General features: G+C 34.4%; 1 protein-coding gene and 1 long non-coding RNA gene across 2 annotated transcripts; one reads left to right on the plus strand and one right to left on the minus strand.

Moving 5' to 3' along the window:
• Positions 1–958: 958 nt before the first annotated feature.
• On the minus strand, positions 959–3,083 carry LOC119642017. The gene is made up of 3 exons (XR_005247921.1): positions 2,965–3,083; positions 2,126–2,899; positions 959–2,055 (listed from the first exon to the last, which is right to left on the minus strand). It is a non-coding gene; the product is annotated as an uncharacterized LOC119642017 (long non-coding RNA).
• Positions 3,084–5,638: 2,555 nt separating this feature from the next.
• LOC119642007 lies at positions 5,639–7,607 on the plus strand. Its single transcript, XM_038040957.1, has one exon. The coding sequence runs from the start codon at positions 5,779–5,781 to the stop codon at positions 7,453–7,455; it is 1,677 nt and encodes a 558-aa protein (XP_037896885.1). The 5' UTR covers positions 5,639–5,778; the 3' UTR covers positions 7,456–7,607.
• Positions 7,608–11,317: the final 3,710 nt, after the last annotated feature.

Consider the following 11,317-nt stretch of genomic DNA (forward strand, 5'->3'; position numbering starts at 1 on the left):
GTACAACTATGAATTTTTTTTCATGATTTCCTAAACGATGCTAAACATAAATTTGAACTTTGTAGGAAATGCGGAGAAAAACGTAGATGGTTTTATAAAGAGAAAAAAAAAGAGGAGAAAATTCTCTTTGTTTAATCACCCTATATTAATTGTTTGTATAAGAGCATGTATAAACAATATAAATATTTAATAAAATAATAATTATTGCATTTTTATTTCGCGTAATCATATTTTCTTCGTCTTCGTTGTTTTTCATCTCTCGTAAATAAAACTAAAAATAAAATATTGTTTTTTATTTCTAAAATTTTTTAACATATTTGGCTTACACTTGTATGTATATTGACCATCCGTTAGTAGTATAGTAAACTATAGTATTGACGGCTTAAAGTGCTTCAACTGCATCTTACGCTTTATAAACGGGCAAAGCCAACTTTTAAATACCTTAAATACCATTTCAGTTAACAGAATCACTCTCCTTATAGGAGACAATCGGAAAAATAGATCGATATGATCTACGATCCCATCTATCAAAGATAAATGTATATATCAACCCACTGGATGCAAATATTTTGTGCATTATTGATTTGCTCTAAAATGACTGAAATTTTCCCACTCATTTTTTAAAGATATTTCATCAAAATATGTTAGATTATCTTAAAAGGATCAGAAATATGCCAAAAGCACGTTTTTAAAAACTTTTAGTGGCAAGAAATTATAATAAAATATATAATATATTATTGTAATATATATATATATATATATCATATAATGTTCCTAGATTTGGCAAACAAATTTTATTTATAAATTGTTTGCATAATAGAAGACTATTATTATTATTATTATTGTTAACATTATTATTATTAATTTAGCCGAGAAATAAATTCTACAAGCACCAGCTTGTAACGCTATCGGTTTTATTGAAAATCCTACCGTATTTAAGTTTTGAGTCTACGACCATTGCTATCAGTGAAGATTCTTTGGCTATTCGGCCATTCAGGCAGACAAAGTGGAAGGTAAATTTACATACATACGTCGCAATTATAGTGTGATCCACCGCATTAAGGATTGAACCCGATCTCGTCGTTGCACATCTTAACGACGTGATTAAGTTGGTTTCGCTCTTTACTTAACTTTCTTAACGGTATAAAAAAAAAAACAGACTTCAAAAAAGGCCTTCAAAAATGTCTTGATTCACCTTTTCGAAACAACTTTTCACAAGTTTCTACATAAAAGATCCCAGAAGTTCCGCATAGCTCGTAATGGACATATCATCGTCAAATTTGCAAAACAAGGTATGCGGGCCTTAACAACGGACTAATTAGATCAAAGGACACAAGATCAGCAGAGAAAGCCTCTGATCTCTGAGCTTTTTACTCACTAATCATCAACTATCATAGACATACGATAAAAATTTCTGCCAATATCCAGTAGAAACGAGAAAAAATCGAATCTTTCTAATCTTTTTTTAACCTATTTACGATAAAGATGATGGGGGTAGGAAAGATTTACTCACAGCGGAATGTTATCTTGCTTGCTTGCTTTTTTTTTGCAGCCAAAGCCAAATGTTTTTTATATAAATTTAGAAAAAAAAAAATTGTGCTGTTTGTAGTAACATAATCCTTTAAAAAGCACTTCCATAGAAAATACTATAACGCCTTCCAAATGCTGATTTTCTAGTTTGCCTACACCGCCCATTTTAAGTAAGTGATTTAGCACAGTTTCAAACCGTTTTCAAAAGTTATTCTGGAACGTAATATTCTAATTTTTCTGTACCATTTCACATCATCGCACCGAAATATGCGAATATATCTTAGCTAGTCATCGAAATCAAACCATTATTCCATGCCTCAGTACGATGTGCGCTCAAAAAGAAGGTGACTTTCCGGGCGATTTCATGGGCCATGTACGTTCGATTTTTGGATTTCTTTTTCTTTTGGTTATGTTGGTACACGCGTCGCCCAACATTTGTTGACATTATCAGCCATTTTGAATTTTTAGTTTGTTTATGACCAATATAAAGATTAGACGTGTTTCGGTCTACTTGGTGTATTTTTGCTATTGAAAAAATAGATCAAAGAATCTGTATTAAATTTTGTGTGAAATTGAAAATTGAATGAGAGCGTACTTTGAGCAAAAAAAAAAAATTTTATAAGTAGTACAAGCTCTACACAGAATGCCGGGAAATCCGTAATGACGATGACCGCTTTGGACGCTCTTGCACTGCAACAACCGATGAAAACGATGAAGCAGTGAAAAAAATTGATATGACGAATCGTTGAATCGCCATTATAGAGGAGTTGCTGAGGATGTTAGCATATCAGTTAGCTCAAGTCACGTAATTTTTTAGGATGTTTTCTGCGTGAAACATCGCTCAGAAACTGTTGAATAATGTTAATGACGATCAAAACGACGAAACATGAGTATATGGTTAGGATGTCGAAACTAAAGTCCAATCATCTTAATGGAAGCGACCAGAAGAGCCAAGACCGAAAAAAGCACGCCAAGCTCGATTGATTGTAAAGATTTTACTCACGTTCGGGTTTCTTCGATTGCAATGACGTGATGGATCGGGAGATCCTGCTAAAAGCTCGTGCGGCCAAGAAGGAATACTACACTAAAGTTCAGTGCCGTTCACCTGAAGCGATAAGAAAAAATGCTCGCAATTGTGGAATAACCACTCGTGGATATTGCACCAGCTTCAGCGGACTTGATTCCCTGCGACTTTTTCCCGTTCCCATACCTGCCAAAATCCACGGAAAAGGGGAGTGTTTTAAAGAAATAAACACCGCATCACTGGAAGAGCTGAAGGTTGCATCAAAAAGCGTTAGATATTAGAAGCTCTTTGAGGATTGGAAAAAGCGCGACCATAAGTTGTGCTAGATCTACCAAAGGGGGATTACTTTAAAGAGAGCAAAATCAAACTTTGTTAACTGTTCTCCACAAAGTTGATAAATAATTACATACCGCTTAATATGCACTCGCTATAATTTCATACATTGCTTCGAATAGAATAATTTTGAAACGTCCTCATACTTTCACTCAAGATGTGTTTATAAAATTTTTTTTTTTTATTTATTCTTTTCAACGGAAAACAATTAATTTTTATGGAATTTACTTTAAAACAAAAAAAAAAAATTCATTATCTGAACGAAACCGTATTCAAAATTTCAATCTTAATCAATATTTGTTTCGGAATTAAAAGCTCACCTATGTGCCCACCTGATTGTTATTTACATTGTAGCTAAGCGCTAACCAAAAATTGCTGACTTTAACAAAAATTTCATAAAAATTCTTGATCAAATAGAAAGCGAATTATAAGCACTCTAATGCAAATCTTTAATCGTTCAAACTTAAGCCAACCTTAAGTGAACAAAGCGTATCAAAAATTTTCAATTTCATTCCAAATACCAATTAAAACGTGTAATGAAATTGATTGCAGAATTTTAATTGTTATTATTATTATTATTTTTTTTTTTTTTTTTGAATGACTAGTGCATATAATGAACTTAACATATCATACGCTTTTAAGTTGCTACCATTTTAAAAGGAATCCATTTTAAAAAAATGTTATTATAATCAGCGAAAGTCTAGACGTAATCTTGTAATTCAAAGTGCATTGAAAAGAAGAACCTGTGGCACAATAAAATATCACTGTTTCAGAGACAAACTTATAATGCGTTGAAGTCTTTTCCTTGCTTGCACACCTTTGAACAACCAAGTTTTTAAAAGTAAAACAAAAAAATAATAATAATAATATCTACAAGACATTGATTCTATACTTATAGCCATAATATGTTAATCAGATAAAAATTTGCAATCGTCAAATGCCGATCGAGATCGATAATAGCAATATCGATCGAAATGCTGGTCGACGCCAATAGCGCAGTATATTGTTCAAGATAAAAAATCTTACATATGAGGTGCAATTCTGCGAATCTTTTCAATGTTTTCGTTTAAATGATATTCGATGATAAAAATGAGTCCCCTTTGAACTGACGGCACTGTTTTTTCCCAACGATTAGCCACTAAGGATTATAAATAGGGAAAGTGAAAAGGGGGGAGTAGGATATGTGTATGCTCAATTAACGGCCTTCAAAGTGATCTTTGTCCTTCCGTTCAATTAGCCTAATTGAGGTTAGGAAACGCGATCACTTTCTTAAAACGGCAGCACCTTAAGCAGTTGTCAGTCAGTGCGCCAAATTTGATCACCATATCTGCAAAATTGCTTGAACACGTTTTTACATGGTTAGAGGGACAGACAGAAAATTTCCAAAATGATTCTGAATCAAACATTATCCTGTCTGCTGTTACACTTGTCTGTCCGTCTCTCTGTCTCAGTCTCAGTTAATCTTGCATAGACGCAACCAATATAGTTCTTTTATGATATAAATAACTATTTTCACAGCGAGGAGAGAATCTATACAATTATGAATTATGAAATATGGTACGTCACTGTGAAGGCAAAGCCGGTTAGTGAACGCCTATCAATAATAACGTTGAAAAGAAAAAAACAAAAGGGAAAGAAAGGAAAGGAAGGAAAAGAAACAAAAAGAAAAGGGAAGAGAAGAAAGGAAAGAAAAGAAGAGAGGGTAAGAGAAGAGAAGAAAAGAGAAAAGAAAATAGAAGAAAAGAAAGGAAAAGAAAAGAAAAGAAGAGAAAGGAAGAGAAAGAAAAGAGAAGTGAAAGAAAATAGAAGAGAAGAGAAGGAAAGAAAAGAAAGGAAAGGAAAAGAAAAGAAAAGAAAAGAAAAAAAAAGAAAAGAAAATAAAAGAAGAGAGGGGAAGAGAAGAGCAGAGAAGTGAAAAGGAAAGGAAGGAAAAGAAACGAAGCGAAGAGAAGAGAAGAGAAGAGAAGAGAAGGGAAGGGAAGGGAAGAGTAGAGAAGAGAAGAGAAGAGAAAAGGAAAGGAAGGAAAAGAAAAGAAAAGAAAAGAAAAGAAAAGAAAAGAAAAGAAAAGAAAAGAAAAGAAAAAAAAGAGAAAAAAGAAAAGAAAAGAAGAGAAGAGAGAAAAAGAAAAGAAAAGAAGAGGAAAAAAGAAAAGAAAAGAAGAGAGAAAAAGAAAAGAAGAGAGAAAAAGAAAAGAAAAGAAGAGGAAAAAAAGGAAAGAAAAGAAGAGAGAGAAAAGAAAATAAAAGAAGAGAGAGTAAGAGAAGAAAAGAGAAAAGGAAAGGAAAGGAAAGGAAAGGAAAGACAAGAAACGAAAAGTGAAGAAAAGTGAAGAAAAGAAAAGAAAAGATAAGAAAAAAAAAGAAAAAAACCGTTAAGCAATTATTGAAAAAGATAAAAAAATTTACAATTTATGTAAAATTGATTTTAAATAAAATTTGTGTTTAAAGAAGCAAAACATGGAAAAACGGTTCAAAGTACGCTAATGTCATAGGCCAGTCAAGATTAATTCAAACAACAAAATAAGAATCAAAAGCTAATTTGCACACACAATCACAAATACGCTCAGACACAAATACGCTTCTTTAGTAGCGATAATCTTACAATAACTCACGTACGCCTGCACACAGTGCCCGCTAGCATTATTGTTGTAGTTTCACCGACAAACCGAACGTTAATCAGTAGAAAATCGCCTTCGTTGCCGATACGACTATGTCGTTTTATTCGAAATCTCGCAATCGTACTTATTATTGTGCATTAAAGAAGTGTTCAAGCCTTAAAAGTTTAACACTTGAACGTTACACGTTTAGTTAATCGGTGATTTTTGCTATAAAATTTCGCCAAAACAATTGCAATCGAATCGCGAAATTTTCGATTAAAAACGAAAACGAAAATGTTACAAGATTTTCAAACGAAACAGGATTACGCGCGACAATTGCGTTACGCACGTTCCAAATTTCGGCGGATTAGTTCCTTAGATTTAATTCCCGAAGATCCGAGTCAAGAGGAATCCTCTGATGAAGTGACCAGCCCAACGATAAGTCGAGTAAATACTGGCATTAACACGGAATTACTAAAGCCATCTGCTCAGCCTATAAAGAAACGTGTGGGAAATATGGTGATGTTTTGGCCGAATCTGTTAGCGAATATTGTATTGCTTATGCTGCGTTTCATATTATATGTGCCTTTGTCTATAGCTGCTCCTAGCTTTTGGTTATCGGCCATACTATGGATCTTTTGGAAACTTATTCGTATACCCATAGGATTATTTAAATGGTTGCTTGTTAATGAAACTTCTACAAATGTAAATGGTTTGGGAACCCAACATAACGGACCTAAGCGTACTGTCCTCATAAGTTGCGGCAGCACGATACAAACTTTACATTTGGCCCGTAACTTTTACTCGGCCGGTGCTCGTGTTATCGTTTTCGAGTTTGACGGATTATTTGGCTTAGCTCGTTTTTCAACAGCCGTAGATAAATTCTATGTAGTGCCACGACCTGCTCCTCACAATATAGATAATTACATTGCAGCGCTATGTCATATTGTACGAAAAGAGAAACCTTCCGTTTATGTACCGGTATGTGCTACAAATCCTGCGTATTATGATTCCGTAGCGAAACCTCATTTAGAAGTTTTGGGCTGTGCGACTTTTATGACGGGCGTACAAGAAACACTAATATTGGACGATTGCTTGCAATTCTATCAACGTTGCGCTAGCCAGAAAATTAATTTGCCTCCATATATGAGCATCTCTTCATTGGCTGAACTATGGGAATTGTATGAAGGGGGTTTTGTTCAACAATTCCGCAACATAATGGTCGCCGTAGGCATGCAAGGCATTTTAGAACGTTTCAAGTACATTTTACCGAGACAACGACGCGACTTGAAATTCGGCCATGAAATAAGTGAACGACAACAATGGCTGGTGGTGCGCGATATACCTGGTGAACATTATGTGACCTGCACTACGGTAAAGAATACTCAAGTAGTGGCTAATGTTAGTTGTCGTGTAGATCACGAAACAAGAAATCTAGTACCAGTCGTAGCGAATTCTCCGACCACTGCCGCTGACGCTGCCCTAATTGAGCATTGGCTTAGAGTATTCTTTGCCAAAATTAGATTTCAACGTAGCATAAATTGTCATATTAGTTTTCGTTTAGTAAAGTGTCAAAGTACCGGGGAATTTTTACCCTTAGGTGTCCGATTGGGTGTATCTCTACCGTACATATGCTATAATCGTTCACATGCTCAAACTTTATGCCGCACAATGAAATGCGTACCGATGCGATCATTAAGTTTAGTACCGCCTGCAACAAAAACGGACGATTCAACCGCTAATACTAACGGCTCAAACTTAGCCGCACTTAGTTGGTCATCGCTGGAGAATTCAAGCGCTACAACTGCCTTAGATAAACGCGAAGCTTTATTCGCCTATTGGGATCCTTTGCCTTATTGCGCCTACTATCACTTTCAATTGCCGCTGGAATCGGTGAAAACTTTTCTACAAAAGAAACGACGCAAAGCAACAAAGACCTTATCACATCGCTTAGCTATACCAGTGCATTGAGGGCCTGTAACTCGCAACGAAATAATCACAGCAATGCCGCCAAGGACATGCCAAGATTGTGATGAGAATTTCATAGACAACAAAATGTAAATAAATAAGACGATGGCAAAAAAAAAGAAAGCTAGAAAGAGAGAGAGAGAGAGAGAGAGAGAGAGAGAAAGAGAGAGGGAATAAAAAGAAAGAAAGCAAGGGAGGGAGGGGGAGAGAGAGAGAGAGAGAGAGAGAGAGAGAGAGAGAAATAAAACAGACTGATTTTGAATTTGTTGTTAATTTTTGTTGTTAAACAAAACATATTTTATCGAGGGTTAATCGCTTCAATTTTTGTTATATTACTCTTAAATATAAATTATTTTCATGTGATATGAAAAGCGAAAAAAAAAAAACATTGAACTTTGACAAAAAATCACCGAAACAATAATAAAATACAAAAAAAAAAAAAACACTTACGAATCGAAGAGTTTTCCGGCAAAGTGCACTCACTCAATACGTATAATAGTTTTAATAATTTAGCACGCAATCACAACGAGAAATGATTAAATTCACTATATTGTATATATATATATATATAGAGAGAGCGAAAATATCATTTTAATAAACATACTAAAGTAATTACATTTTCGATTTTTTAATTTTTTGATTACGCTTCGCTACTTTCACTTCACTTCATCATTCCGTTCTATATACATTTGCGTTTGCAAGCTCGTAACTACTGGATAGGACTTTCAATGGATCCCTTTTAGTTTCATTCTTTTGTTTAGCAACATTTGCGTCGTCATAGGAACATACACAACTATTTTATCCACCATTTGCCGTAAACCATTTCTTATCAGATTATCAGAAATTCATTACTTTTAAGGGTTACAACGGAAATATGCAAATAATGTATGCGTAAGTAAATTGAATTCTCACTATTAGCAAAAGACGGGGTTTCTTTTCTGCGGTTATTCATATGAATCAATTTTACACTGCTTTAGTTGATGGCATTGTGACAGTTTTCCGGATCTGAAAATCTATGAAATTTTCACAAATTCCTCAACACTTAGATGCTACCTAAGTATGACTAAATATAGTTAATATAATAACTGAATTGTTTCTGTGTGTGTTTGCATGATATACGGCAATGTCTTGTTGGAACCACAAATCGTCTACATCGATATCTTGGAATTTGCGTGCAAAAAAATTCCAAAGAAAAATATTCCGATCCGCACCCAACCGTGTAATAAATTCGTAAAAACAGGAGCAGGAGCATCGATCTCTGCTATAGCTTGCAATTATTCAACTTTTATGTAACTTTTTCGTTATACAGGTCGTAACCGATTGTGACCGTTGGCATCTCTGTTGTCTTAACAAGTTTCAGCTTTTACGTTTTGCTTTTCGTAAACTTTATAGCGCCAGCAACAGGCGGCCGGATGGACAGATTAAGGGATATGACTAAATTTTAAGTTATTCACGAATATCCATATTGCTGATGCTCTATCTCGATTCTTTGTGCGAGTCTAAAGAAATGTATAATAAATGTAGTTTAACCACCGACTTCACTGGTTGATTACAAACCCGACCGTGACCAGCTATGCTCAAACTTAAAATAAACTTTACATGGATTTTACTATGGAGTTTTAATTTACATATATATAGAGATATATATAACTCCAATGTAGGTTGATTTATATTATTTCTCTTTATCAAAAAAAAAAAAAAAAGAAACCCTTCCACATTGTCTCTGGAGAGAGGCAAAGGGAAAGCATTTTTTTTTTTTATTATAAAATGTTTGATAAATGCGTCTTATAAAAAATAAAAATAAAAAAAAATAAAAAATAATCAAAGATAATTATGCGACACAACTTTCCCTAGTTGCTAGTAGTATTTGTACTTTCGATTAAAGCAATTGTCTAGATTGAAGCGCCGTCTCACAGGCGCTTAACGACAAAATTATAAAGTCCAGCGTATACCTCTTTACGGTCACACATACTTACATACTTACATACATTTATATATGTGCTTGCGACAAACATAAGCATTAGAAAACACCCTCATGTCAAACTTAATCTCATGGTGACATCCCGCTTAGACTTCTTATCGGACGGCATACTAACTTTATCATTTCGTTTGTTCAAAATATATTAAAGTCAAATAAATGTGACGGAGCCAAAACTATCATTTTCTACGGCTCATAGTACAAGGACAAGTCGAAGAAAGTAGTGGTAGAGCATCTTAGTATCTTTTGATATACGTTCTTCCGTGTGCTTTCAGAAGGCTTGAGAGTTTAATGCCAAATCACTTAGCATTGATCTGTAGACGTATTCACGACATCAGAAATTGTGAAAAATTCAAATCTTAAAGTGAAAGGGACTTGAAATATCTTTTATTAGAGCGTCTGGACGAAACACTAACTTGAAAAAAAGAAAAGCTGGCAGTTTTGGTTGCTAGTGTAGTGCTTAATTTTAGTTTTGAATCCTAGACTTTGATCCCACATCTATTTGCTGGTCTTCATCGAGACAAAATTTTCAGTTCGCTTTGTTTTCTAGCGATATATAGCCTTTCGTTAAAATACCTATGGTGGCGAGAAGTGAAATACTGTGTTGGGACATAATATGCATGACCCACTACTATCCACAAACTATAGCTGCTACAGATAAAAACCACCTTTTGCAATCTATAGTAGATGTAGGCCTGAAGCTTAATATGTACCGCTTAATGTTATAGTGAAACAAAGGATACCGTCTGTCTTCCAAAGTTCCATAATACATAAAAAAGCATCTTTTGCGGCCTTTTATACGCTTCAAAAATTTCCTAGAAAGAATTAAAAATTTACTAAGAACAATATTTCGATCGATTAATAGTAACTGGTAAGACTGTTGACATCTTTGTATAGCTTACAATATTTATAAATACTTACGACTTGGCGAATATTGTCATAAAACTCCGTATATTGACATACGAATGCGAAGGGCAGATAAAAGTTTATTAGAAAAGACGCATGATCCGCTCACAATAGAAAAGAAATTGTGGGTTATTGCCCATTAGAAGTATTCACACAAGGCCCGCTAGACATATTATTTCGGATCAACTAAAACACCGGCGTAAACGTTGTCACTTTCGATTATGTGGGAAACGTTTCATACTTCAAACAAGTGAAACACTAAAGTAGCGGCACAATCCACCATGAAATACTCTACGTCAGCCTGCAATCATCCACATCGACTTTTCAAATTAAGGTGGTAAGCGGTCAAAAAAGTCGTCCGATTCAAACTATTTTCCATAGCATTACTTCCTAAGTCGAAACACTTTAGTTCACTAATTTTCATCAGGATATCTCAAAAATTACAGACTGTGGGTTGAACACAAAAGTCTAAGACAGAGGGACAGACAAGCTTAGCTCGATGTAAAAAAAGGCACGTACATCTCAATTACTTCTGGGTGTTGCGTACATCCGCACAAACTTTATATACCTTTGCACTACAAGTGATATAAGTTATAATAAATACATACGTATATAATATGATATAACATTTGTAAGCGCATATAAACAAAAAAAAAATATTTTGAAAATATTTGATTATTGTGCGATGAATATCGAAAATTCGGTCTAAGGCAATTTTCTCATTAATAGTCATATACTGATTTCAGATTGAAATTGACGGCTATAAAAGATTCACGTCAAGGCCAATACTACTAGGAAAAACTTCTTGAGAGTTGCATATGAACCAAAAACAGTAGGAAACAAAAAGACACGTGCCTATGTAAACAACATTTACTCAAGATCACTAAGATGGTGGAGTGTATGTATAGCTCTTCCTTATCGGCAGAAAGAAGAGCACCATTCTAATGATTGTGCCATTGTAGCCCAATGGCACAATCATTA

The sequence above is a fragment of the Glossina fuscipes genome, unplaced genomic scaffold (genome assembly GCF_014805625.2).
Source record: "Glossina fuscipes isolate IAEA_lab_2018 unplaced genomic scaffold, Yale_Gfus_2 204, whole genome shotgun sequence".
Taxonomy (NCBI): domain Eukaryota; kingdom Metazoa; phylum Arthropoda; class Insecta; order Diptera; family Glossinidae; genus Glossina; species Glossina fuscipes.

Bases quoted from the DNA above. Each gene is read 5' to 3' on its own strand.
- LOC119642007 (XM_038040957.1), top strand. From the start codon at position 5,779: ATGTTACAAGATTTTCAAACGAAACAGGATTACGCGCGACAATTGCGT.